A 26770-nucleotide genomic window follows, 5' to 3' on the forward strand; every position below is an offset into this window, starting at 1 on the left:
AAAAAGCAACCCAGCAGCTCTAACCCATCATCCACACATCAGAGCATGTTACCCAAACAGCAAAAAACCCCAAAAAAGCAACCCAGCAGCTCTAACCCATCATCCACACATCAGAGCATGTTACCCAAACAGCAAAAAAACCCCAAAAATGCAACCCAGCAGCTCTAGCCCATCATCCACAAATCTGAACATGCCAGTAGCAAAACCCACAATCCACACTTTGAAAACACCAAAAAAATAAAAATAAAAAAAATAAAAATTAAAAAAAAATTTAAAAAATTTAAAAAAAATAAACAGCACCCCAGCACCCCAGAGCAAAAGCATGGTCACACTGTCTCAGCCCACCCCACCCCACAAGAAGAAGGTAAAAATCCATCAACCTACCGGTAGAGAAATTGCTGATGGCCGGTCTTGATCCGAAGATATGGCAAAGCCAGAAAAAGTCCAAAAGTCCCAAGGCAGAAAGCTAGGAAAAGTCTGAACCGCAACCAAGACTAGAGCTCCAAAGAGACTCTTTGTCACCAGTCCGCAGGGCCAGACAAAGGGGGCAGATCAATGGAAGCCGGCTTTTATTTCTCAAGGCAAGCCACCCCCCCCCCCAATTTCGTTAGCCAATGCAATTGATTGGCTTGATTTCGCAAGCCAATCACTGCTGCTAACGAAATTCAAAAATCGCGCCAAAGCTAACCCCTAACCCAGCCCCCTGGGTTAGCCGTTAGCCCTTGAAATCCCTGGAAAGCCTATCGCTGCACTTTGCATCATTTGAATTTCGCGCCGAAAAGAATTGCGTAACCCGAAAAATCTTTCGTAACCCGGGACAGTTTTTTCCAAGCCGCGTTTTTCGTATCCCGAAAATTTCGTAACCCGGTCCTTTCGTATCCCGGGGTACCAGTGTAATTTAAATTTCAAAGGCCTCTCTGAATAACAAGGTCTTTACCTGCCGGTGGAAAGAAAGCATAAAAGGAGCCAACCAAACCTCCCATGGAAGGAAGTCTCACAACCTGAGAACAGCCCTCTTCTGCAGTTTTGAAAACTTGAATGGGCTTTTATAATACAATAATATATAATAATTATATTGTATACAATGATAACAATACATCAAATATAGTCATACGTTATGAATCAAATCACCTACAAATAATATATCTTGGTCTACACATTCATCCACCGATGCGTAATGTATATTATTAGCTATTCTATTTCTATAATATATTAATATCTGCTACACCAAAAAAAAATCTAGTTGATCTAGCTGTAGATCCATCTTCACCATTCATTTCTTGAAAATACATTTTAAAAGGGTACCAAGTTGCTATAAATTAATTTCTTCTCTCATCATCAGAAAATTATTGGTCATTTTTTCTGTAAATCATTTTTTTTAAAAGAAAATCTTGTACAAAGGGATCTTGTAGTGCCTTTGAGACTAACTGAAAGAAAGAAGCTGGCAGCAGGAGCTTTCGTAGATTTGAGCCTATGGTACTTTTTTTTGCATTTGAGGAAGGAGGCTCAAGTCTATGAAAGTTCATGGTACCAGCTTCTTTCTTTCAGTTAGTCTTAAAGATGCTACAAGATTCCTTTGCATTTTGATTTTCCACACTAACACAGCTATGTCTTTGAATTTAAAATTCTTAGTTCCCCCTGCCCAAACTGTGGATATTGGGGTAATAATTAAGGGTGTTGACATTAGTATAAGTCAGTGATGGTGAACCTTTTAGAAGCCGAGTGCCCAAACTGCAACCAAACCCCACTTATTTACTGCAAAGTGCTCTGTCCCTCTGGCTTTCTAGTAACAAACTCTGGCAAACTTTGTGTTGGGGCGACTGCACATGTGCCCACAGAGAAGGCTCTGAGTGCCACCTCTGGCACGCGTGCCATAGGTCTGCCATCACTGGTATAAGTACTGTACAAAGAATTTCATAAGACTCCATCTAATTCCTAGCTGAAGGGTACATATTTGTCACACTGGCCCTTTCCTTTACCTCCCCAAATCATTAAAGACAATAACAGGCAAAGTGTGGCCCCTCACTTCCTTTCCTACACCCCTCTCAATTCGCACACCCATAAATTCCTCCTTCAAAATGAATGGAGCATCACCTAAAATCACCCCACACTGTCCAAAGTGGGATTTTGGTGTGATTTGACCCACTATCCTCCAAATTTCTGACAACCTGTGAAGAAAACTGGTTTACCACAGAAAATGGGATCTACAATTCACATGACATCACTTTTAAGTTGCACAGGACACATGAAGGCAGTCTGCCAAGAGGTCAAAGTATTCCTCTACTCCGTTCTCCACCCTTATTCAGATTGATTTATTGAAGATAACAGTTTCTGAACAAAAAATAGCTTAGTCAAGCAGTTATTTCTTAAAGATACAAAAAGATTGCATGTACAGCACTGTGTAAATTTACAGCGCTTCATAAATAAAGGTTAATAAGAATAATAATAGATGCAGTAGGGGGAACCCGTATCCACGGATTCTTTATCCACAGATTCATCCGTTCACGGTTTGAAAATATCCAGAAGTATGTACATTCCAAAAAGCAAACCTTGAATTTTCAATTTTATATAAGAGACACCATTTTACTATGCCATTGTATTTGAGCATCCATAGATTGTGGTATCCATGGGAGGTCCTGGAATCAGACCGCCCAAAGCAAGGGCCCATTGTATTGCATACATTTCAACATACCCAAATAAGCAATAGATATGGATAATACATCTCCTTTGAGGTAGGCGTACTAAACTAAGCTAACTGGGCTGTAGGCCATTACAGAGTCTAGTTTGTATCTCCCAGTGAATGAATAATTTCTTGATAGCTTGAGTATGTATGCATATATGCATGTCAATCTATTTATCTATGTATATATTAATAAGCACATATTTTAAAGGCTAGCATTAACTTGATAAATTAAGGAAATCCTTCATTTAGAACCACACTTTCATTTTTGGTTGATTGCTTGCCTCACAGCCTCTTTGTATCTCAGTCCAGAAAGCCTTATGAAGAGAACTGTCCTTGTGTCACTTTCCTTTCAGTGGGACAATGGCATTGCACTAATGCTTCCTGCACTTCTCCTGTGGTATACTGTGCATACATGAAGCATTAAAGATCATTGAATATATTAAAGAAATAAAAGCAATAGAAAAAAATGTTTTTTCTAGAAAGTAATACTGAAAAATTTCTACCCAATATCATGTCCATAAAAATAGCAGTTTGTAAAAACTGTCAACTGCTTGTTTTGTTGATCTGAAGGCCACATTCAAAGAAAGCGAAGTGTCAGAGCTGCACTACCCTTGATTTCTAAAGGAACATTTGAAAAATAACTCTGCTGTTGAAACCACCTGGATTTGGTTTTTACTTCATCAAGATCTGAGCTCTCATTTCTAAATAAGCATTTGAGAAACGTTTATTACTTGAGGGCTTATCTCACCCAAACTGTGAAACTCTTATCACAACCTGTTTCTTCAGTTCTCTCTGTCTAAACTACTTTTATGTATTGCTTGTTACAGATGTATAACTTTTTTGCATGCAATTTACACTTTGATTAGTTGATTTAAACGTTCTGTCTAAAACCTTTTACATTTGTGTACCATTGTCTCACAATTCTGTTATGGGGCATAATTCCATGGGAAATAACTGCATGTTGAATTTAACTGAATAAACTGGCCTTAGGAAAATCATCACAGTTTCAGCACCTCATACACTGACCATTTACTGCAGTCTTATAAGTATCAGTTGAGAAGTAAGTCCAACTGAAGTGTGCATAAGATTGTTATCACAAGTTTATTACAAGTCTTAGTTGTAGAACTTTTTTCCTCTTTCTGTACTAAATGCCAGTTGAACTAATTAGAAATGTGATCAAGTGCTTTGTTTTAGAGAATAACACTGTTTCAGATAATGGTTATTCAAAGAAAGAGTTTGTATCTAAAACCTTTTACATTTTCACTATTACAGGTGGAATATTAAAGAAAAGTGCAAAGTTATTTTTCCTCCGGCGGCATCATCAAAAAGACCCAGGAATGAGCCAGTCACATAATGACCTGATCTATCTACAGCAGCCTGCATCTGATGGTACCCGAAAAAAGGGAGGAACCCTAACACGCATTCTGAACAAGAAAATTATCTTCAAGAGCAAGAGCAAAAGCAAACTGAATGGGACATCAGTTGAACCACATGCAGTTGAACCATAACACCTAGTACATGCCAAATTATATGACCTGCTAATTTAAGGAAACATAGACTTGTATGCTTAATGAGATTGACTAATGTTATGGTCTGTGGACAATAAAGCAAGGACGTGAAATTGTGGAGGAAAGCTTATAGCAATTTTAATGTGCTGCAAACAAGGCTTCGGTCCTGTCCAAACTTCTTGGAAGTCAGCTAATTGTGATCAGGGAGCCTTAGTCTGTAAAACAGTATGTCTTTTTAAAAAAACAGGTTCCAAATGTGTTTTTAATATGGGACTGAGCACTGAGGACCAGGGAATTATAGTGGACAGCTGTCTGCATGAATGTATGTTAACAGTGACATATCATGGTTGCATTTTAAAGTAATATCATATGGTGAAGAGTAGCAATACAGATTAAAATAAGGTGGTGTGTTGTGGGCAAAAACAAAAGCAAAGAAGACCAAGAAATCCTGATCTGATAAAAACTACAAAATACATTTACAGTGCAATCCTATCCATGTTTGCTCAGTAGCAAATCTCACTGTGTACAGTGGGACTTACTCTCAGGTAAGAATGCTTAGGACTGCAGCCTTAAAATATTTCAGGACACAGAAATGAAATGCTGATGTAGTAGGCCTGATACATCATTGCTAAGCTTGTATAAATGAGACTTGCTTTTCATCAATAACCCTAGAGATTGCTAACATGCACAATTACTTATGAATTTAATTTTAGTACTCTGTGCATATACCATTGGAAGTATCCACTTTATGTTCTGAGCTGCTCACAGACTATTTGCCAGTACATGTTCTTATTTCCATTAATAGATTATACTTCACTGGCAATACTGCACCATACCTTGGGGAGTCTTCAATTTAATAGACAGATGTACTCTGTCATAGTGGAATGAAGGATAACATTATACTGCGCATGTGTAGTCTCTTCCAGGAGTTTCTTTCTTTGTTCCATTTTGGAACTAACTAGGTCAAGGGAAGTGTGAAATGTTCGCTTCTTAAATACTAACAAGGGGCAAATTGTGCTCCCTGTTTCCTTGTTACTGAGTAAAAAAAAAAGAATACATGTCACTGTCTATATATTCTTACTATACACACATTTCTTATTTAAACTACAAACCTTACCATAATTAATTGGAGATTTGCTCTGATAATTTTGGCTTCATTGTGAGCTGTAGAATCAAGGTCTCCTAATTTATTCAGCCAACACCTGGTATCAATGCTATCAGTGCATTTTGACCAGGAAATAAAGAAATATCTTTTGTTTATGTAATAATATCCCTGGTGTAGATCAGTGGTTTACATAAGCTATAATAGTAGTGTTGGATCCAGGCTTTTCATACGCCTGACGTGCAAAAACAAGGCTGATGCGAAGGAAGCAACAATTTTAACAACACTGGGCAAATTCAGGCTTTTCTTAGGATGTTCTATTATAGTCTGATCTCTAGAGAATTAATTTCTTCATGAAATATTACATTTTTGTAATAAACACTATGATTGTGATCCTAGACTCATTTCTTTAGAAAAGGAGGAGCAGAAATCATGTGGCCCTCCAGATATTTCTGTACTGCAGGTCTCAGCAGCCTTAATCAGCACAGCCGATGAGAAGTACTGGGCCTTGTAATCTTGGCAGCATCTGGAAGGCTACTTGATTCTCGAAAAGTAAGGTCTAACATAATCAGTGGATTTGCTCCTATATAAATAAGAGGTGAAGGAAACTTGAGGCCCTCCAAATCTCATTGGACTGCAACTTCCATCAATCTTAGTTGCATTCCAGTAATATCTGGAGGACAATTGTTCCTCCTATCCCTGATGTAAAGGTTGGGTTGCAAAAGTATTGAGTCTTGGCTTTTCTTTTATTGTATAGCTTGATGCCATATAAATGAACTGAAATGCAAAACTGTATAAAAGAAAAGGAGTTGCTGCTCTTACAAATACTTGAAAATATTTAAAAACTATTATTTGAAAGTCTTAAAGCTCTGTTATTGGATATAAAAAATCCAAAGCATACCATGTTAATTGTGGTTTTCTTCTTCTTTTTAATGGAACTACACAGCATCAGGTCACTGGGATGGGATGATGATATGACTAAGAATGTTTATTCCCAGAGCAAAAAAGGTTTTAGATATGACACTAAGGCACAGATTGTTTTCTGAAAACTACAAACTAAAGTGGTAGTTCTTTAGCCCTAAATATACAGCCATTGGGAAGCCCTGTTTAAACATTAGTGAAAAGGATATCTTCCCCAACTATTTGTAATTTAGTGAGTCTAGAAATAAGTGGTTTTGCAAATGTTACTGGATTTTGCCTCAAACACCAAATTATTGGCACATAGGATACTTGGTACAAAAAAGGTTATTTTTCTGTAGTCTACCTGATTTTTTTCTTTTTTTAAAGATGAGGAATACTGTTTAGTGCTCTATGCTTTTCCTGCCCCTTCCCAAGGTATAGCTATATTTTTGTTTCGAACAATGTGCGATTTATTCATTATTAATTTGCAAAGGTCCAAATTAGGGTTGCCAGGCCAGGACTATTCCAGGTCCTGAGACTTTGGCGGGATACAAACCGCCATATAGTACGTATAGGATACGTACTAGGGTTAGGAAGGGGCGGTGCTTCCGCACCCCCCTAACCCTAGTACGTATCCTATACATACAAGATGGCGGCGCCCCTTCCACATGGGCGCCGCCATCTTTACGTACTGGACGCATAGCGTCCAGACGTGTCGCGTCCTTTGTGACGTAGCGAGTGCGCCCCTGGCGCCTCGCTACGTCACAAACGCGACTCTAAAAGAAGCTCCATTTTGGAGCTTCTTTTTCAGTCTGCACGGGAGCCGCGCAAAGCGGCGGTTTGTATCCCGCCTTTGTCACAAAAGCCTGAGACCCAAAGATAGCCCCTTGTTATATAAGTGACAGAGGGAAGACCCTAGTGCTGAAATTAAACATGACATACTTAGTGTCAACCACGGTTGCACATTCAAAGAAAAGACACCAAGCTTACTTAATGAGGAATAAACACACCCATTACATACCTTTTGAGGCAGCACTCGCACCCTGCAATTCTTACCCTTCACAATGAGGAACGGAGAGAAAAAGGGCCAGGACCTGAGATTTGGGAACCCTAGTGTAAATATTCTTAAGAACTAGTACTGTGTTGATGTTGTAGGCATAGCTTTATCAGGTTGCTTATATGGGATGAAAATGGCATTTTCCACCATTCAAATGGAAAATTGCACTTTTTTTCTTTCCCACTAGTTCAAGGGAGGTCAACTTTAGTAGATTTAGAGCTAATTATCTCTTACTTGGGATCCTTTGTGGGCTACACAGACTGCCAATATGGCAAAAAGTGGAAGGTGAAAGCTAGAAGAGGTTGGAAGCCTATTCCTAATTTTGAAAAGCAAATATTTTTTATGTTAAAACATGACACACACAAACACACACACAAAATTTTTGGGTTGTACTGCTGTCCCCCCCCCCCCCCCATACACACCTGGCATCCAGAGGATTTGGGAGGAACTAGAACTACAAAAATGCCCTTAGGGCCATATTTGCCTTTCTCTGCCCTGGTCACTGCTTTCATTGCTGTGGCAAAATATGTGGGAAGGCATAGCTGTGCTGTTGCATAAACAAACACAGTTATTGGGCTAAGATTCAAAAGGAACATGTACAACATATAGGAAAAGGAGGAAATCACCAAAAAAGAATTCAAACAAATAGTCTGCTCATGTTTGGTGAAAGTCAGAAAACCTAAAGCACAGAACAAGAGGTTAAAAACAATTAAAAAGGCTTTTTTGTGGGTTTTTCGGGCTATGTGGCCATGTCCTAGAAGATTTTCTTCCTGTCGTTTTGCCAGCATCTGTGGCTGGGATCTTCCGAAATGTCAGGAAGAAAATCTTCTAGAACATGGCCACATAGCCCGAAAATACCACAAAAAACCATGGATGCCGGCCATGAAAGCCTTCGACTTCACAATAAAAAGGGATTTTGGTTATGTTTGTAGCAAAAGAAAGAAGGAAATGGTAGGGCCACTGTGTGGAGAAGATGGGAAAATAACAGGGAACAGACAAGGCAGAGCTACTCAACACTTTCTTTGCCTCGGTCTTCTCTGAAAAAGAGAACGGTGATCAACCTGGGGGAAATGATGCCGTAGGCGGAATGCACCTCAGAATAGGTGAACTGGTTTGGGTTGACCCAATGAAGGTATAACTGTTTGGTGGAGATTAGAAAGCTGTGAAAACTAACAAAATAAATTTCAACATGAAGAAATGTAGGGTACCACACTCAGGCAGTAACAGTGAAATGCACAGATATGAACCTGGCTTGATGACAGTACATGTGGAAAGGATCTAGCAATCTTAGTGGCCCACAGGCTGAATATGAATCAGCGATGTGATGCAGCAGATAGGAAAGAATTCAATTCTAATCTGCATCAATAGAAGTATAGTGCCTTGATCAAGGGAAATAATGGTGCCACTGTATTCTGCTTTAGCCAAGCCTCACCTGGAATACTGAGTCCAGTTCTGGGCACCACAATTCAAAAAGGATATTGAGAAGCTGGAGCGTGGGCTGACATGGTAGCCATGTGTAAATATTTGAAAGGATGCCATACTGAGGCTGGAGCAAGTTTGTTTTCTGCTGCTGCAGGACATGAAACAATGGATTCATATTACAGGAAAAGAGATTCAACTTCAACATTAGGAAGAACTTTCTGACAGTAAGAGCTGTTTGAAGGTGGAACATATTTTCTAGGAGAGTGGTGGACTCTGCTTCTTTGGGGTCTTTAAACAGAGGCTGGATGGCCATCTGTCAGGAACGCATTGATTGTGTATTCCTGCATGGCAGGGGTTGGATTGGGTGGCCCTTGTTATCTCTTCCAGCTCTAGGATTCTATTCATTCACATCCAAACAACTGATCAGAGGTGAAACTCCAAGGTCCTTAACATTATTTGAGAAATTATGTTCTGGACAAATTAATGGTCAATAATTTGCTTGATTTAATATACTTATAGTAGGGAACATAGTTCCAAAGTGAGCTGGAACTCAGATTTAAAAATCACAGTTCGCAGAGACTGGACCAATGTGTGGCCGTTCTTTCTCTTAAATCTCACCGTGCCCTAGCCAAGAACGCCATAAAAACTGTATGTAAATGGTACTACAGCACATGCCTATTTAAATGACACAAAACATGTGAAAAACTTGTCACCAAAATGCTGGAGAGGTTGTAAAAATTATAGGAACATTCACTATTCTCATGTGGCTAGACTGCCCTGAAGTAAATTTATTTTGACATCTAATTCTAGGACAGATTGCCTCTGTCGCCAAGCAAGATATAAAATGCGGCCCTGGTCTTCTACGACTCTCCATTTATTCTAGGGAAAAATAAGCGCTTGAGACACAGAAGCTTGGTTGCTTTTTTATTACGGCTGCTCATATGGCGATTGCTAGATGTTGGAAATCAGGAGACATCCTTAGCTATTAGGTGGGAATTGTCAGAGGAGAACAAATAAGTGACAGAAAAATGGTGTCCATTTGTTAAATTTGTGGACACAAGATGTGAACACAGTCAGTGAGGCCACCCCTGTCTCAGTCTGGATTTTGCTCAGATGTTCTGCCTGTTGTTCCATGAAAGAAGGCCTGCACAACCAAAGGCTTGGCTTTCTGAGGAGAGGGCCATGTGGAGGAGGAGAAGGATGGGGGTCTCTGGCTTTGGGTGGGCTCCCATCCAAGTACCAACCAGGGCTGATCCTGCTTAGCAGCCAAGGCCTCTTCAGAAAGAATAGAATGGCTGCAGCACTTCCTTCCAGCCCTGCATCCACACTGGGGAAATAACCCGGTTTGGCACCGCTTTAACTCTTTGTCTGGTTCTTTGCTATGGAATTCTGGGAGTTGGAGTTTGTTGTGGGCCCCCAACAGACTCCAACTCCCAGAACTCCATAGTCTTGAGCCAGAAAAGAATAAAAGCTGTGCCAAACCGGGTTATTTCCCCAGTGTGGAAGCATGCGGCCCTTCTTTCCTTTCCATTCCTTTCCAAATCCACTCAGCCATAGTCCCTCCTTTCCTTCCTTCCCTCCCTCCTCCTTTCCGAACTACAACTCCCAGAGTGCCCCGCGGGGCGTCCGGGCGCAGCTTCCGGCGAGGCGCGGCTTCCGGCTCGGATCGGAACCTGGAGCCCGGAATTCGATCCGGGCGCGAGCGTTCCAAAAGCAGGTAAAGCCCCTCCCCACTGCCGCCGCCGCCGCCGCCGCCTCCCCCCCCGGGGCCAATGGGGGCGCTCCCTCCTCCGCGGGAGCAACGGGGAGAGGAGGCCGCCCGCCCGCCCGCCCGCCGCCAGCGCCGCCCTCCCTCCTCCCTCCCCTCCGTCCCGCTCTCCACCTCCACGCCGCCTGTTCTTTGTTACAGGAGGCAGCCGCCGCGGAGGGGGCAGGCCATGGGTCCGAGGCAAAACCCGGAGGAGCCGCTCCCGGACGATATCAGGGGAGGGAGGCTGGGTGCCCTCGGAAGGACCGAGGGAGGGAGCAGAGGCCGGCAAGGGATGGACGGGGATAGTGGCAGTAGCCAAAGGGCCCTGGGCCCCTTCACAACACATCTCTGCCTCAGATAGATAGATAGATATGTGTGTGTGTGTGTGTGTGTTTATACACAGAGACACATATACACAAAAATATATACAAACACATATCTGTACACAAATATATATGTACACATACACAAATACACACATATACATATATATACACACACACGTTTGTACGCACACACATATATGTACACACATACATATATACATGCATACACACACAGGCACATATATATATATACACACACACACATATATATATATATATGCATACAAACATACAGTGGATCCTTGTTATACGCTGGGGTTTGTTTCCAAGATCCCCCGTGTATAACAAAATCCGTGTATGCTCAAGTCCCATTGAATATAATGACAGCAAAATGGTGTCCCTAATAAAAATGGGAAATCAAGGTAAATTTATACTGTTTTGGAACATTTTCAAACCGTGTATGCTTGAATCCGTGTATAAAAAATCCGTGTATAAGAAGGGCCGACTGTATTTACATGCACACAGATGTGTATATATATATATATATATATATATATATACACGTACATACATATATACATACACACACACACGCATATCTGCATATATATAGAGAGATGTCATAACTGCAAAAGTGGACAAGGCACCGCGAAATGTGGGACATTCAAGAAAAATGTTCTGGGCTAGTGGCAGCCAAGGGCTCACTGGGCCTTCCCCAAGGTCCCTTGCCATACACACACATCGGGTGATAGGCTGTCATAATTGCAAAGGAGAACAAGGCATCTCAAAATGGAGGACATTCAGGCACCTCAAAATGCAGTGCCTGGCATCCTCAGAGGATTGTGAGAGTGTGGGGCACATCCAAGAGAAATGTTCTGGGCTTTGGCCGCCTTCCCCAAGGTCCCCTGTGCGCCTGCCTTCTCAGCTCTTCCCTGCCTTGGATGTGTGTGTATGTATGTGTATACACACACATATATGATGCACTCACATATACACAGGGTAATCTGATGTCATCATCCCAAAGGTGGACAAACCACCTTAAAATGTGGGACATTCAAGAAAAATGTAAAGAGATTCCAGCTCAACATTAGGAGGAGCTTCCTGACAGTCAGGGCTGTTTGACAGTGGAACACACTCCCTCAGAGTCTCCTTCCTTGGAGGTCTTTAAACAGAGTCTGGATGGCCATCTGTCGGGGATGCTTTGATTTAGATTTCCTGCATGGCAGAATGGGGTTGGACTGGATCAGGGCCCTTGGGGTCTATGATTCTATGAATGTTCTGGTACAGTGTTAGCCCAGACCTCTGACCATTTTCCCATCTCTTCTCTGCCTCAGACATAGGCTCCTCAAAATGTCAGACATTCAAGAGAAATGTTTTGGGCTAGGGCTAGCCAAGGGCTGGGGCCACCTTCCCCAAGGTCCCCTGGGCACCTACCTTCTCATCAGATCCCTGCCTCAGAGACATCATATCACTCATATCAATTCATTCTTCTTAATAGTGCTCAAAATGGAGGTCATTTTGGAATTCTTCAGGGGAAGACAATGGCAAATCTCTGAAAAAATCTTGCCAAGAAAACCCCACGACCTTAGGGTCACCATAAGTTGGAAATGACTTGAAGGCACACAGCACACCTGAGACGGGGAAGAGATAAGAAGGCAGGCAAGCATACATATAAAGAGATACATTATATATGGCAAACCTCTGAATAATCTTGCCAAGAAAGTCCTATGATAAGTTCACCTTGGGGGCAGTATAACTTCGAAACAACTTGAAGGCACACAACATCAAGTATATATCTAGAGAGGGGGAGGCAGAGAGAGAGAGAGAGCTTGTAGCCCCTTTGAGACTAATTGAAAGAAAGAAGTTGGCAGCATGAGCTTTTATAGACTTAAGTCTCCTTCCTCAGATGTTCAAAGTCTATGAAAACTACTGCCAACTTCTTTCTTTCAGATAGTCTCAAAGGGGCTACAAGATCTCTACATACTGATTCTATCAACTAACACGACTATATCTTTGAATTCTCTATCCACATGCATACAAACACACACACACAAGAAAGGCAGGTGCTCCTCTTGAGGGCATAGAAAGGTTTCCCACTCTGTCCTGCAAGAATTTGGGCCAAAGAGAAATCTAGAATAAAAATTTCTGCCCCTTCGTTCCCCTCAAATTGAAAGTGAGAAAAGCCCTCGAGTTTGGCATAACATAGGAAGCCATGGCCCTTCTGAGCCACGCATGGATGTGCCACAAGGTCATGCTCTCAGACTTCTATGAAATAATGCAACGTGACTGACACTTTTCTTTAAACACAAATTATCCAAACAAGCATTAGAATTGCCTCATCACACCTAAGCAGACCATAGTAAAGGATTATTTTAAAACTAAAGCTGGCCCCTTCCCCATGATACTGAAGTAGACAAGAGGTGGGACATCAAGCAGATGCTGGGCAACCTGTGGCTCTTACAACATGATATGTTTAGATCAGCTCTTGCATTTCATAGATATCCATTTATCCACATTTAATACAGTGGAAAAAAATTCTTTTGCAAGTAGAAGCTGTTGGTATAGCCGTGTTGGCTAGATGTATATGACAACATAAAATGCCTGTTTTGGAAGTTTATCTGTGTATGTTTACCAGAATCCAGTGGGAGTTACTTCTAAATAGTGGATTGCAGTCTTGCGGATTGTTTTAATGTTTGAAAATAAATTCAAAAGTGATGTGAAAACTATGTTATATAACTGGTTTTGAATAGACATGTTGCCAAAGTCATGTGTATTCAGGAGTGTTCTTTATATTGTTTGCCTTTATCCTGGATCATATTTCAATGTTTTCTGAGAAAAAAAAAATCATGCCCTGGTAAGACCCAGAATAGTAGAATTAAGGGCTTGATCACTGTTTAAAGTAGTTCTTGGATATTCAGCAGGAGGATTTTTCTTATTATTTCAAACTGTTGGATTTTATTATTTTTGTTCTCAATAATGCATTTTACTCTTTTTGTGCTACCATGGGATGGCTTGCAAAGAAGAAAGCTAATTTCCATAGTACATTTGTATCACCAGCCACACATTTATCTCTGCTCAGAAGTGAGCCCCAGTGAGTTTAGTGGGGTTTACTTCCAAGCAAGTGTGTATAGTATTGCAGCCATAACCCCCCTTCCCCACACTATCACAGTCTTCTGAAGATGTCAGGCACTTCCACAGGGCGTTAGCAATAAAAGAGACAATATATTTTTCAGAGCTGTCTTATTGTTATATGCGTAATAAAAACACTTGATTATGTATGCTTTCTGCTGGAAGATACACTAATAACATTGTCATTAGGATCCTGAAACACACCCGGAACCTAGATGAGTTAAAATTAAATTAACAGGGTTAAATGTGAACAAAATAAATGGTTTTAGTATGATTTTGAGATAAACTGAGGTCCAGCAGACTCATTAATTTGTTTATACTTTGGGATTAGTCACTCCCTTCAGTTACTGTTGTAAATAAATCAAATTTGCTGATGTTTCAAATTGTGCAAATGCTTCTGCATGTCTGTTTCTACTTGTCCAGTTTTGGGACTGGTGCTGGACTATTTGTTCTGTTTCTGATATCCAAGTTTTCTCAGCTGTGCACAGATATGACTCACTGTTTAGCTCTTCTAAGACTCCTTTCTTTGTATTATATCCGCTTCCTCTTCTTAAGAACAATATACCAATTGACAAAGTCATGCAAGTTATAACCTGTTTTTAATTTACTGGTGTCAGTTCTGTTATCTTGTAGCCTTGATGTCAGTGTGAATATTCATGTATGTTCTTGGAAAGTGTGGGTGGTGAGTGCTACAATACTGCTGTTATCAATATGTATTTTTTGAGCTTCTATTCCTGGGAAAGTATTACATTGTTGAAAATATCAACAAGGAAAAACTAAGACCATATTGATAGTAGTAGTTACTAAAGATTAGAGATGATACAAATGTGGAAACAAACCTATCTGTACAATTTATTAATTTAAGATTTGTCATATTTTTTTATTTAAATCCAAGACTTGTGGATTACAAACTTTTCCCTAGCTATTCTTGTCCCTCCTGCTGTCATTTGCCTTGTGCAAGGTTTGTATTCATTTTGTGCCATTTGAGGGCCTAATTCTGAGAGAAAGAAAAGTGAACCATGCCAGCACACATTGTGGAATGGTAAAGTGACACCAAACTGAAGAAGGTTGAAAAAAAGAGCAAAATGCCCAGAATTTATTGCTTTCGTTCCATCATCATAGTTTATCTCTCCTCCAGATCTGCTCACAAGAACTAAGGAGAGCTGTTCTGAATATGACCAAGTGCTATCTCATCTAGAGCCTCATTCCCACTTACCTCTTGATTTGCTTCCTGCACCGATTCCTGAAACTGGTTCAGCAAATAGTGTGGTTCCCATTATGTTTGCGCTGCTTTCAAGAAGCAGTGCAGGAAGTGACAGCCGTGGCTTCCCCACCATGTCTCCCTCCATGCTTCCTGGCCATATCAGGGGTGGAGGAGAGGCAGGCCGGGAGGACTGAGGACGGAGTCTGGAGGTATGGCTGGGAAAGCCACTGCCAGTGGGAACCAAGGCAGATCCACATCCGATTCGATTCCACTGGGTTCCCACTTTTCTGAATTGATTTATTTCCAAATAAATCAATTCAGCCCAAAAAACACCCCATTTTACCAGCGTCTCTTTGATGCGGGTTAAATTGATAAAAATGGTCAAAAACCATGGTCTCCCTTTATGAATTGCTTCAGGGATTCGAATTAAATGGGAACCATCGTGGTTTAAACGGGATCAAGATCCGGTTTAAACTGTAGTGGGAACAAGCCCTAGGTATCCTATTTGTAAGAGTAGACTGACTGATGCAGCTGGAAAGCTTATAAGAAGTCTGTAAAGGACAGAACTGTATCTCCATTGTTGTTTGTCCTTTACATCTGATATTCAGGGGTTTAGTTTTAGATTTGAAGGTTCCCTTTTTGCTGTCATATCTGTCATTGAAAAATATATTGCCCCTGAATTTGTCTAATCCATAGCATGGAAAGTTATGTTTTTGGACTATAGTATTCAGCATCCTCCAGTCAGTATGGCCTGAGTAAAGAAAAAGTAGGAGTTTGATATATTAAATCAGGTCTCTACTACACCATTTGATAATCATACTTCAGTCTCTTTTAGGAGTGATAAAATGCAGGAGATTTTGTATTCCATTTTCTTTTGCTTTTTTTTTTTTAAAAAAGAATATCCAATATTTAAAAAAAGAATATTTTGTGATTATATAGATCCCGAAAAACTATGGAATGCACTCAAAGCCATGGGTATGCCACTACATCTGATAGTCCTGGGGAAGAATCTGTATCAAGGACAAGAGGCCACCGTCAGAACAGAATTTGGGGAAACAGAGTGGCTCCCAACAGGCAAAGGGGTCAGGCCGGTCGGCATCCTATCACCATACTTGTTTAACTTATATGCTGAAAACATAATAAGAAAAGCATAATTAGAATCAGAAAAAGGAGGAGTGAAAACAGGAGGAAGCAACATTAACAACTTAAGATATGTGGATGACACTATAATATTAGCAGAAAACATTCAGGAATTGGAACAGGTTAATAAGCAAGGTCAAAGATGAAAATGCAAAGGCAGGTCTGGTGCTAAACATAAAGAAAACAGAAATAATGACCACAGAAGAAATACACAAATTCAATCTAGACAATGAGGAAATTGAAGTAGTTAAAGAATTCCCATATCTAGCATTAAACATTGACCAGAATGGAGACTGCGGTCAAGAAATAAGAAGAAGACTGGGAATGGGAAGGGCAGTTATGAAAGAACTGGAAAAGATACTGAAGAGCAAAGACATACAACTGAGCACTAAAGTCAGAATCATTCAGACCATTGTATTCTCAATTACCATGTACAGATGTGAGAGCTGGACAGTGAAGGAAACAGACAGAAAGAAAATCAACTCATTTGAAATGTGGTGCTGGAGAAGGGTACAGTGGGTCCTTCCTTTATGTGGGGAATCTGTTCCAGATCCTCCCACGTAAGGGGAATTCCATGTATGCTCGTTCTCCATTGCAAACAGTCCCAAGCCACATCTTTGCTCTTGGCTTCCCACTTCTACCCTTCTTATTTTCTATGCTTCTTCCTATGCAGAAAGTCCATAATTTGGACCTTCTGAAACATCATTGTCTCCTGTAATCTTGCTTTAAAATGGTATGACAAGATGTGCCACAATGTAGATGAGAATGCTCATTCAGATAATTATTTAAACCATAGATTTGGAAGGGATCCCAAGGGCTAACTAATCATCACCCTGTCATGCAGGAATATACAACTTTAGAATTCAAAGACATGACATCCTAGAGTTGGAAGAGACCACAAGGGCCATCCAGTCCAACCCCCTGCCATGCAGGAACACACCTCCGACAGATGGCCATTCAGCCTCTGTCTTCCTGACAGTAAGAGCTGTTCGACAATGGAACACACTCCCTTGGAGAGTGGTGGACTGTCCCTCTTTAGAGGATTTTAAACAGAGGCTGAGTGGCCATCTGTTGGTGTTGAGTTCCTGCATGGCAGGGTGTTGGACTGAATAGGCCTTGTGGTCTCTTCCAGCTCTGTGATTCTATGGGTGAAATTTGCAGTTTCTCTCAGTTTGGTATAAAGCTGAGAATCTAGCCATAGATTTCCTGAGGTTTCTGCTACCCATCGTCTTCCTCAGTTAGCAGCACACATCACTGACAAAAATAAATAGAGTTTTATGATTTAGACATTGTTAGATCAATGTAGTCCACTTCACTGTGAAATCTGTGGTAACGTTGGTAAACTTCTAGTCACATCTGGTTTTGATAAAATGTTCCTCCAACATCTAAACAGATATGGTGGAACATGGTCAGCCTTTTAAAGACCAAACATAGGCGCATTACAGACCGCCCAAAACGGGCAGTCTCGTGCCACTGCCGGTTGCAGTGCGGAGGAGCCCCAGCATCCAAACTGTGTGGCTCCTCCCCGCTGCAAATAAGAAGTGCCAAAATGGCGCTTCTCTTTGCAGCGGAGTTATGACACCGCGAGGTGCCAATGGTGCACTTGCAGCGTCATATGCGACGTGCGGACGCAAAGCGTCCGCTACATCAAGATGGCGGCCCCCGTGTGGAACGGGCGCCGCCATTTTGTACGGATTCGGTCCGTATTAGGGTTAGGGGCATCCGGAAGGGACACCCTTTCTAACCCTAGTACGGACCCAGTCTGTACTTTATGCCCGTCTGTAACGGGCCATAATACGGCTAGCCTTTTGAGGTCCTTTGTGAATTGTGTGCAGATTTGCCCACCCCTGCAGTAAAGAGTTCATGAAAGCAAATTTCAATCAATGGGATGAAGAAAACTTTTTTAAATGGTTCAGAAAACTATATTTCCAGAACTGTGTGGTACCTATACTCCTCTTATGTTTAATTTTTGCCTGTGTTCCTTTTTAAAGGACCCCTGTGTATGGCTAATGCTGACAAACCAGTACTCCTGTCAAAGAATGGTAACCTTCCTTATGGTTAAAGGTTTAGTGAGGGCTTGGGAACTTCAGTAAACCACCTCTTTGGTTTCTGTCCCATGCTGTGGTTTCCTGAAGCTCACAGAAGAGGCCCATAGGAACTGACACAGTAAAATATGAGAAGGGGAACTGAGTTTCAGTAGAAGGGTCAGGCATCAGCAGATAAAATTGTGTCAGGTACGTTGATTCTAGTCAAGGAGAATACATCAAATTAAGTGAAGGCAGAGAGTCCCTCTTGTGTACTGTGTAGCTGTAAACAGTACCATGGATAGCTCTAAATGAGCTTTGTTGACCAGCACTCTTTCCTACTGGAATCATAGAAAGATACTATCTCATCAGCAACCTAAATTATGTAAGCACTTGCAGTAGAGGAACTGGCTGGACCTCTGAAGTCCTTGCATTATTTTCTTTTCTTTCTTAAATGGGACTGTATGGCCTTGCCTTCCAGATTGGAACATCTATAAGCATTATTTCAGCTGTGGAGAAGAATATAGTGGGTAGTTTGATTAAGTGGAATGCTAGATGGACCTTTCTACTGGTGGTTTGCAGTCTGAACAAGAACATGAGCCATTCCTCTCTTGGACCCTACCCCACTCTTGGAAAATTTCATTAGGAAGTTGAACCAATATATTTTTGAAAGAAGGCCACATGGCAGTATAAAAGGCAGTAGTGTGTTCCAGAGAGATTGTATCCCCTTGGGTACATTCAGACACAGAGAGTACTAAGTGATGACATGGGACTGTATGGCAGCCCCTCAGAAGCCTATATCATGACAGGTCTATGTGGAGAAGTGATAATATGTGACTTCCACCTATGCTGGAGGACCAGTGTTAAAATTATCTGGAAATCTGATAAGACCTGGTAAGTCTAGACTGGCTCCATGTTTTGCTGTTACTTCCCTTGAACTGACCCCTACTCATGGTGACCCAGTAGATGAGACATCTCCAAGACCCCTGTCATCTACTGCTGTGCTTAGTTCCTGTAAACATATGACCATGACCTCCATGGTCGAGTCTATCTATCTGGCCTGCTGTCTTCCTTTCTGCTGTCCTCTACCTTTGCTAGCATTATTGCCTTTTCTAATAAGTCATGCCCTCTCATGATGTGGTAAAAGTACAATAGCGTAAGTTAGATGATCTTGGCTTCCAGGGACATTTCAGGCTTGAACAGTTCAAGGAGCCATTTGTTCATTTTTTTTTTTTTTTGGCTGTCCACAGTATCTTTATCACTCTTCTTCAGCACCACTTTCAAATGAATTGATTTTCTTTTTATCCACTTTTTTCACTGTCCAGCTCTCACATCTGTACATGGTGATGGGGAATACAGTGGCTTGGACAATTCTAACTTTAGTGCTCAATTTTTATTTTTAAACTTTATAGAGTATTGTATAGTTCTTTCATAGCTGCCCATCCCATTCCTATCCTTCTTCTGATTTCTTGACTGAGGTCTCCATTCTGATCAGTGTTTGATCCAAGGTACGGGAGCTCTTTAACTATTTTGATTTCCTCATTGTATTTCCTCCATGGTAATTATTTTTGTTTTCCTTATGTTCAGCAGTAAGCCCGCCTTTGCACTTTCTTCTTTAATTTTCCTTAGTAATTGCTCCAAGTTTGTGAAGTGTTCTGCTAGTAGTATGGTGTCATCTGCATATATTAAGATTGTTGATATTTCTTCACCCTATATTCACACCTCCTACTTCTGTGTCAAAACTTCCTCTTCATATGATATTTTCTGCATACAAATTGAACAAGTAGGGAGATAAAATGTAGTCTTGTCTGACCACCTTGCCAATTGGAACTATTCTGTTTCTCCATGTTCTGTTCTAACAGTAGCCTCTTGTCCTAAGTACAGATTTCTCATCAAGACTATTAGATGTGGTGGCACTCCCATGTCTTTGAGTCATCCATAACTTTTTGTGATATATGCAGTCAAAGGCTGTGCTCCATGAAGTTGCTTCTTTTCTTTTTGTAAGAGAGAACATAGGAGTGCTAGTAGATGCAATGGTAACAGCTTCATTCAGTTAAGTCATAACTGCTAATACATTTACTGTAGTTTAGATAAAGTGAGTCAGCAATCCTTGAGGTTTATACTATGCTGGAGACAATATTGAGAAAAATTCACATATTTTCCTCTCAACTAAAAAGACAAGTAGTGTTTGTTTGTTGTTTTGTTTAATTTATATGCTGCCTTTCTCCCAGAGTGGCCCTCAAAGTGCTGCTTTCAGAAATAGTAAATTTTAAAGTTTACAATAATAATTTGAAAATAATTAAAATCACCTCATAAAACATATTAAAATAATTTAAAAACAATTAAAAGTTTAAAAGCTAAATAAAATATTCCCAGTAAAATGTCCACCACCTAGCTAATACCTAGCATCTCTATTGATTTTTCAAGTTACCATATATACTCGAGTATAAGTCGATGTCATGTATAAGTCCAGGTCAGGTTTTGGGGCCAAAATTAAGGATTTTTATATGACACATGGATAAGTCAAGGGTAAAATTTAGGGAGACAGCTAGACTGGGAAGGAGGCTTGAGGGATGAGCCTTTTGACCTTGCTTATAAGCCAACCCATCTTCTTTTGGGTCAATTTTGGGGCATCAATTTCTCGACTTATAGTCAAGTATACACTGTACGTCCAAGAGAATTGTTTGTTGTGTTTTTAATGATTTATGTTTCTTTTTGTTGTTGTCGTTGTTGTGTACCTTCAAGTCATTTCCAACTGATGGTGAGCCTAAGACAAACCCATTATGGTCTTTTCTGGAGCTGAGAGTGTGTGACTTGCCCAAGATCTCCCCAGTGGGTTTCCATGGCTAAGAGAGGAATCAAACCGTGATTTCTGATTGTAATTTTACCTGTTTTTAATTTTATTATAGTTTAATCACTTTTTAAAGTCTGTATCATGTGAAGTTTTAACTGTATTGTTTTAAGTCCTGTAAGCTACTTTGAGTCCCAGACTGGGAAAAAGGTGGAATATTAAAAAATATAATAAATATAATAATCTTCGTCATCAGCATGTGGTTGCAGTGGTTGCAGGTGGTCAGACTTCTTCTCCTGTTCCCTTATCTGTTGGAGTTCCCCAGGGCTCTGTTCTGGGCCCCCTTCTGTTTTCTCTCTAAACACTGTCCTTAGGTAAACTCATTAGCTCTTTTGGTTTTTCCTACCATCTGTATGCTGATGACACCCAGTTGTATCTTTCCACCCCCGACCTTTCTCCAAGGCTTGAACAGCAAGTTTCATCATGTCTCACAGCTGTCTCGCAGTGGATGCGCCATCGGCGTTTGAAGCTCAACATGTCCAAGACGGAGCTTCTTGTCTTTCCTCCTAAGCCCACCCTTCAACACTCCTTTTCTGTCTCTGTGGACAACAGTTCTATTTAACCAGTCCAGCAAGCCCACAGTCTTGGTTTTATCTTTGACTCTTCTCTGTCGTGTATCCCTCAGATCCAGACCACAGCCAAGGCTTGTCAATTCTTTTTGTACAATATTGCTAAAATCTGACCATATCTCTCTGCCTCTCCTGCCAAGATCCTGGTCCATGCCCTAGTGATCTCACGACTTGATTACTGTAACGTCCTCCTGTCTGGGCTTCCTCTTTCTCACCTCCGTCCTTTAATCTCTGTCCAGTATTCAGCTGCACACATTATCACATCCGCCCACCACTCTGACCACATCTCTCCTGTGTTGGCATCCCTTCACTGGCTCCCCCTCCCTTTCCGTATTCAGTACAAGCTCCTGCTGTCGATGTTTAAAGCCCTCCATGGGCTGGCCCCTCCTTACTTATCAGACCTTATTTCTCCTCACCTTCCCACCAGGGCCCTCCGTTCTGGTAGTCGCGGTATGCTGTCCCAGCCCAGGATTTCCTCTGCCCCATCCTGGATTCGCCCCTTTTCACTCGCTGCCCCTCACTCCTGGAACCTTCTTCCCCCACAAGCAAGGGCCATCACTTCTTTAACCAGCTTCAAAACGGAGCAGAAGACCATCCTGTTCAGAGAAGCGTTCCCAGGCATTGCATAATTGTCGCTTGCTATTTGATGTTCTTTTGATGCCTGTTTTATCGAACCATTTCCTGTATTGCTATGTACTTTATATGTATTAGCCTACTAGCCCCACCACCTTTCCCTTCTCCTTTTATGTCATGTCTTTTTAGATTGTAAGCCTGAGGGCAGGGAACCATCTAATTAAAAAGATTGTATATACAGCGCTGTGTAAATTTACAGCACTTTATAAATAAAGGTAAATAATAATAATAATAATAATGTGTTACACATGCAAGTATACATACTGTACATTTTCTTCTGCAGAAATGGTTTATGCTTACCAAACTTATGTTACATTTCAGAACAGTCCAGATATTTGCAGAAACCACATATCATGCCAAGTTGGTCTGAAGATTCAATATTGTCATGTGTGTCATTGTTGCTGTTAAATTTTCTAGATATTGTGTACAGCAAGGCAAAAACATTAGTGGATTATAACACTGATTTTTTGTGTGTCATATTTTCTGTATAACTAAGTACAATCCAAATGTTTTAGAAATCTGTAGTAACATTCTTTTTGAATGCAACATTTAACAGGCTGATTGTACATGACCTCTGTTATTATAGGATTGCCGCAAGTATGTAGGAGTTCCTATAACTCTTTGGGTAAGCATTTTGTTAAGAGGTATATGACAGCTCAGTGTCTGTGTTGCTTCTATTTTGACAGGTTTCAAAAATGGCAGAAGATGGCAATGAAGAGACTATGTTCATATGTAAGTATTCAAAAAGAAACAATTTATATGGCCTATTATCATTTGAAAACTGAACATATTCTTTTGCATTTGCATACTAGTTACTTAAGAAATGACTATGTCTATTTTAATATAGTGAGGACGCTTATTTTATTATTGGCTGGAAGTTTAACTGTAACTTTTTTCTTTTCTTCTTTTTTAGATAGCTGTTAGTTAAAATCTTTGGTGTCTGGGTTTTGTTTTGTTTTTTCACATACATGAAAGACTAGCTCTGTCAAGTTTAATAGAAATTACTCCTTCATGGTTTTTAATCTAGTAATTACAGTCTAGAAAGAAGAAAAGCAGTATGATGACAACATGGATGATACAGTGTGTTAGCAGTTCCTTCAGATGTGAGGCTCAGTTTCAGGTTTTTTGTTACATGGAAATTCTAATGCCTTTCTTATTCTCATTGTTGTTGTTAATTAAGTTTTATATCATAAGCAAAATGGGCTCAGAAAGGTTTACACAATTTTAACAGCAGCAATGATAACAAAGGGCAGTGACACTGCTAATAAGGGAGAAATTTACTCAGGCTTCCTTCCTTTCGTTGAAGGATGGGACCTTGAATTTAAGGTACATTATTCACTGAAAATAAAGGTATAGAAGGAATTTGAAGGAAGAGTGAGTGGATGAGAGAGACAGGGTACTTCACACTAAAAATGCTTGGGCATGGGGGCTAAGCAGATGGACAGGAAAAACAGGCTTCATCCTGGGCCTTCTGAAAGCAGGTGAAACCCCTGTTGTCTGCATGGCTGGTTCCAAAGGTAGACTGAACATTCACATACAGTCTGCACCATGCAGCATCAAGCCACGCTGCTCAGTTATTTCCCCCCCATCTCCCCACCATGCATGCACACCATGCCTGTGATCGCCAGTTACCACCCTCCTTAACAGCTGCCTTTCGATTGGACACCTATGTGTCCGGCCAGACAGTCACACAAGCGATACGCCACACATACAAACCGGTGTGCCAAGTGGCACACTGGCAAAGCACAATCATGGAGGCCCCTCATACATACCCACTATCCCCCACTTCACCTGATAACCCCCCCCTTTAAACTGTATGGTTTGTGTATGTTGTAATTACATCTCTTTTTTATTATTCTCAGCCTGTCATGTTTATCTTACTTTTGCGTCATGAGGACAGCTCAGTGGTGCAACTGGCCATGCGTGTGCATGTATGCTCAAATGAAAATCCCATATGGTGAACAGTGATGCTGGTGGCTGCGTCTCACCCATTCTAGGGCACATGCTCCAGACTGCTTCCATACTCTGCCTTGCTTTCCTGCACTCTCATCATGCTGTTTATATGCACACGTGATGATGCCAATTTTTAGCATCAGGACAGAGTATTGGAGCTTCTTTTTTCTCCAGTTTTTCACCCCAGAGCACAGCTTCTTGTCTGTGTCTACCCAGTTTTGCGTCATATGTCATCTGAACACCTCAGCTTCAGGTCGGTTTGAAGCCACTTTATTTTGCTGGTGTGGACAACCCCATGTTTGAAAAACATACAAGTTTAACATCAAAGTGGATAAGCTCAGTTTGCACAGTGGAGTTATAGATTTTACCTCTAATGTGAACTGCAATGTCTGTATACACATATTGGATTGTGTACATGTGTACCCTTTCAGACATTACTAGTTAATATATGGTAATGTCGGAGTCAGAAACAATCTTCATTAAACATATATGCAAAACATACTTTCCTTCTGTGGTTTTTCTTCTAAACATGTTTATAGTCTAATAATACAAATGTTGTTCATGAGCTCAAATATATTATTAATTAAACTGTGCATGTAGCCTGAAAGGGTTTTGAATTTTCCCCATAGATGTTGATTGAGAAAAAAACAATAGAGTTTTACTGTTCCTCTTATCTATTTCCAGGGTGTGAAGATTGTAATCAGTATCATGATTCAGAATGCCCAGAGCTGGGCCCAGTAGTGACAGTCAAAGACTCCTTTGTTTTAAGTAGAGCAAGGTAAGTAACTTTTGCTGTGTTGCGTGCTTGCTTTTCAAGTTAGCAGACCCAGAGTTGCAGAAGGGTGTCCTCTGTTCTCATTTATACCTCTTTTTGTTATGTTTTGTCGCTGCATTTCAAACTGGAAATCCTGGCACTAGAGACCTCACATATATCTTATTATAAGTATCTTGCAAAACAGTACTAAAATATTGCTTCAGTACATCATTCTAGAGTATTTCAGTAGTACAAAGTAGGTGAAAATACACTATAGTAAGACTAATCAACCAGTGGAGTAATTCATAGCTAGAGCATCCCTGTTATACATGCCTTTTCATGACTATAAAGGAAAGCTGCCTAGAATGGGAAAGGGAAAGCCAGGGTTAATTCCAGATGAATGAGTGCTGCATGTGCCTTGTGCCACATGGACAGCCCAAATGGTGTTGTGACCCAGTTTATAGCTAGGTTCCAAATGGATCAATCCCATCTGGAAGTGTGAATATGATACTGAGAAGGGTACATTATGCCTTTATTTGAGCACATGCAGGCTGAACTAGGAAGCAAGACCATTTCCCCCATTGATTGATGATGTTACAAAATTTGCAATAAAGACATCAACTTGGGATGGTGATCTGTTTACCAAGAAATGCAACCATATTTAGTTATACTTATTTCATTTATAATTACAATATATATTTTGCAACCTGTACAGTGCTTTATATTCCACATTTGCAGTCACTATTGTTGTTGCCTGCCTTCCAAGTTGTTCCTGATTTATGATGACTCTAAAATCATGAGGTTTTCTTGGCAGAATTTGTTCAGATGGGCCCGCCCTTGCCTTCCCCTGAGGCTGAGACTTGGGATTTGAACCCTGGTCTCCAGAGTTGTACTTCAACTCTCAAATCAGTACACCATGCTTGTTCTCTTGCAGTCACTATATGGGGTTTAATGACTTATACGTCGTGGAGTCAGGATCATTTCAGAGTTTGGATTAGCTGGGGAATGTGCAGGAAATCCTTAAAAATTCTACAGATTTGCACATAATGTGAAATCTTAGTTTTGCTTGCAAAAGTGATTCCCATGTAAGCCATACTTAGCTATTGTTCATCTTGCATTCTATAACAAAAAAGCAGGGGAGGCCCCAGCTCTGTCCCCCTCCATCATTTCTTTCATTGTAAAGATGTTCCTTTTTGGCTGAATGCTCTTCCATGTGAGCAGGCATCCTGATTTTCTAGCATCCTTACTCATACGGAGGGCCTTCACATTAATTGGAACCTCTTCTCTTTAGACACTTCTATTTCCATGTTAGGAAAGCTGTGATGGGGAAGAGCTGCCCCCTTCACTGCATGATCAGGGTGAGGTGAGTAATGCCTGAATATATCTGCTGTGCCTTTTGGTTCAGTAGCAGAGCATATGCTTTGCATGCTGATAGTCTTAGGTTCAGTCTCTGGCATCTCTAGTACAATTGATCAGGGACATTCTAGGGACAATCTGTGGCCCTCAGTCTGATCTCATGTAGCATTTTCTCTAAGTTCATAAGCCCTCTGCAGAACCGTTGTGCACTTTTTGCCACCTGGTGCCAGGTGTGGAAGAAGAAGAGAGAGAAATTGGTGGCAGAAAGAGAGAGGTTTTGTGGACATACTTACTTTTGAATCTGTTCTTAGTCACCAGCTTTAATCCCTCCCAAAAGCGACATGCCCATCTCACTGCCACACACGTACACATTATCCCTGGGGGAAAGCAACCCTCAACATGGGGAAAA

At 40.8% G+C, this 26770-nt stretch overlaps 2 protein-coding genes across 4 annotated transcripts in view; both read left to right on the forward strand.

Moving 5' to 3' along the window:
- C2CD2 (C2 calcium dependent domain containing 2) overlaps nucleotides 1–6202 on the forward strand; it is a 51264-nt gene extending 45062 nt beyond the window's left edge. Inside the window, exon 14 of the mRNA XM_089511969.1 lies at nucleotides 3956–6202. Within this exon, the coding sequence (XP_089368095.1) occupies nucleotides 3956–4191 (236 nt within the window). The 3' untranslated portion in view covers nucleotides 4192–6202. The remainder of the gene's footprint in view (nucleotides 1–3955) is intronic.
- A 4132-nt stretch (nucleotides 6203–10334) lies between these two features.
- Nucleotides 10335–26770, forward strand: part of PRDM15 (PR/SET domain 15) — a 53077-nt gene continuing 36641 nt past the window's right edge. For 2 of the 3 annotated variants that reach the window (XM_089511970.1, XM_089511972.1), the window contains exons 1-3: nucleotides 10335–10389; nucleotides 22985–23030; nucleotides 24936–25029. In XM_089511970.1, the coding sequence (XP_089368096.1) occupies nucleotides 22994–23030; nucleotides 24936–25029 (131 nt within the window). In that variant the 5' untranslated portion in view covers nucleotides 10335–10389; nucleotides 22985–22993. Of the gene's footprint in view, nucleotides 10390–20950; nucleotides 21124–22984; nucleotides 23031–24935; nucleotides 25030–26770 lie in introns of those variants that run through there. The other variant, XM_089511971.1, reaches the window with a different exon arrangement.

Source organism: Sceloporus occidentalis, unplaced genomic scaffold, assembly GCF_023333645.1.
Source record: "Sceloporus occidentalis isolate IW3139 unplaced genomic scaffold, rSceOcc1.0.p SCAF_2, whole genome shotgun sequence".
Taxonomy (NCBI): Eukaryota; Metazoa; Chordata; class Lepidosauria; order Squamata; family Phrynosomatidae; genus Sceloporus; species Sceloporus occidentalis.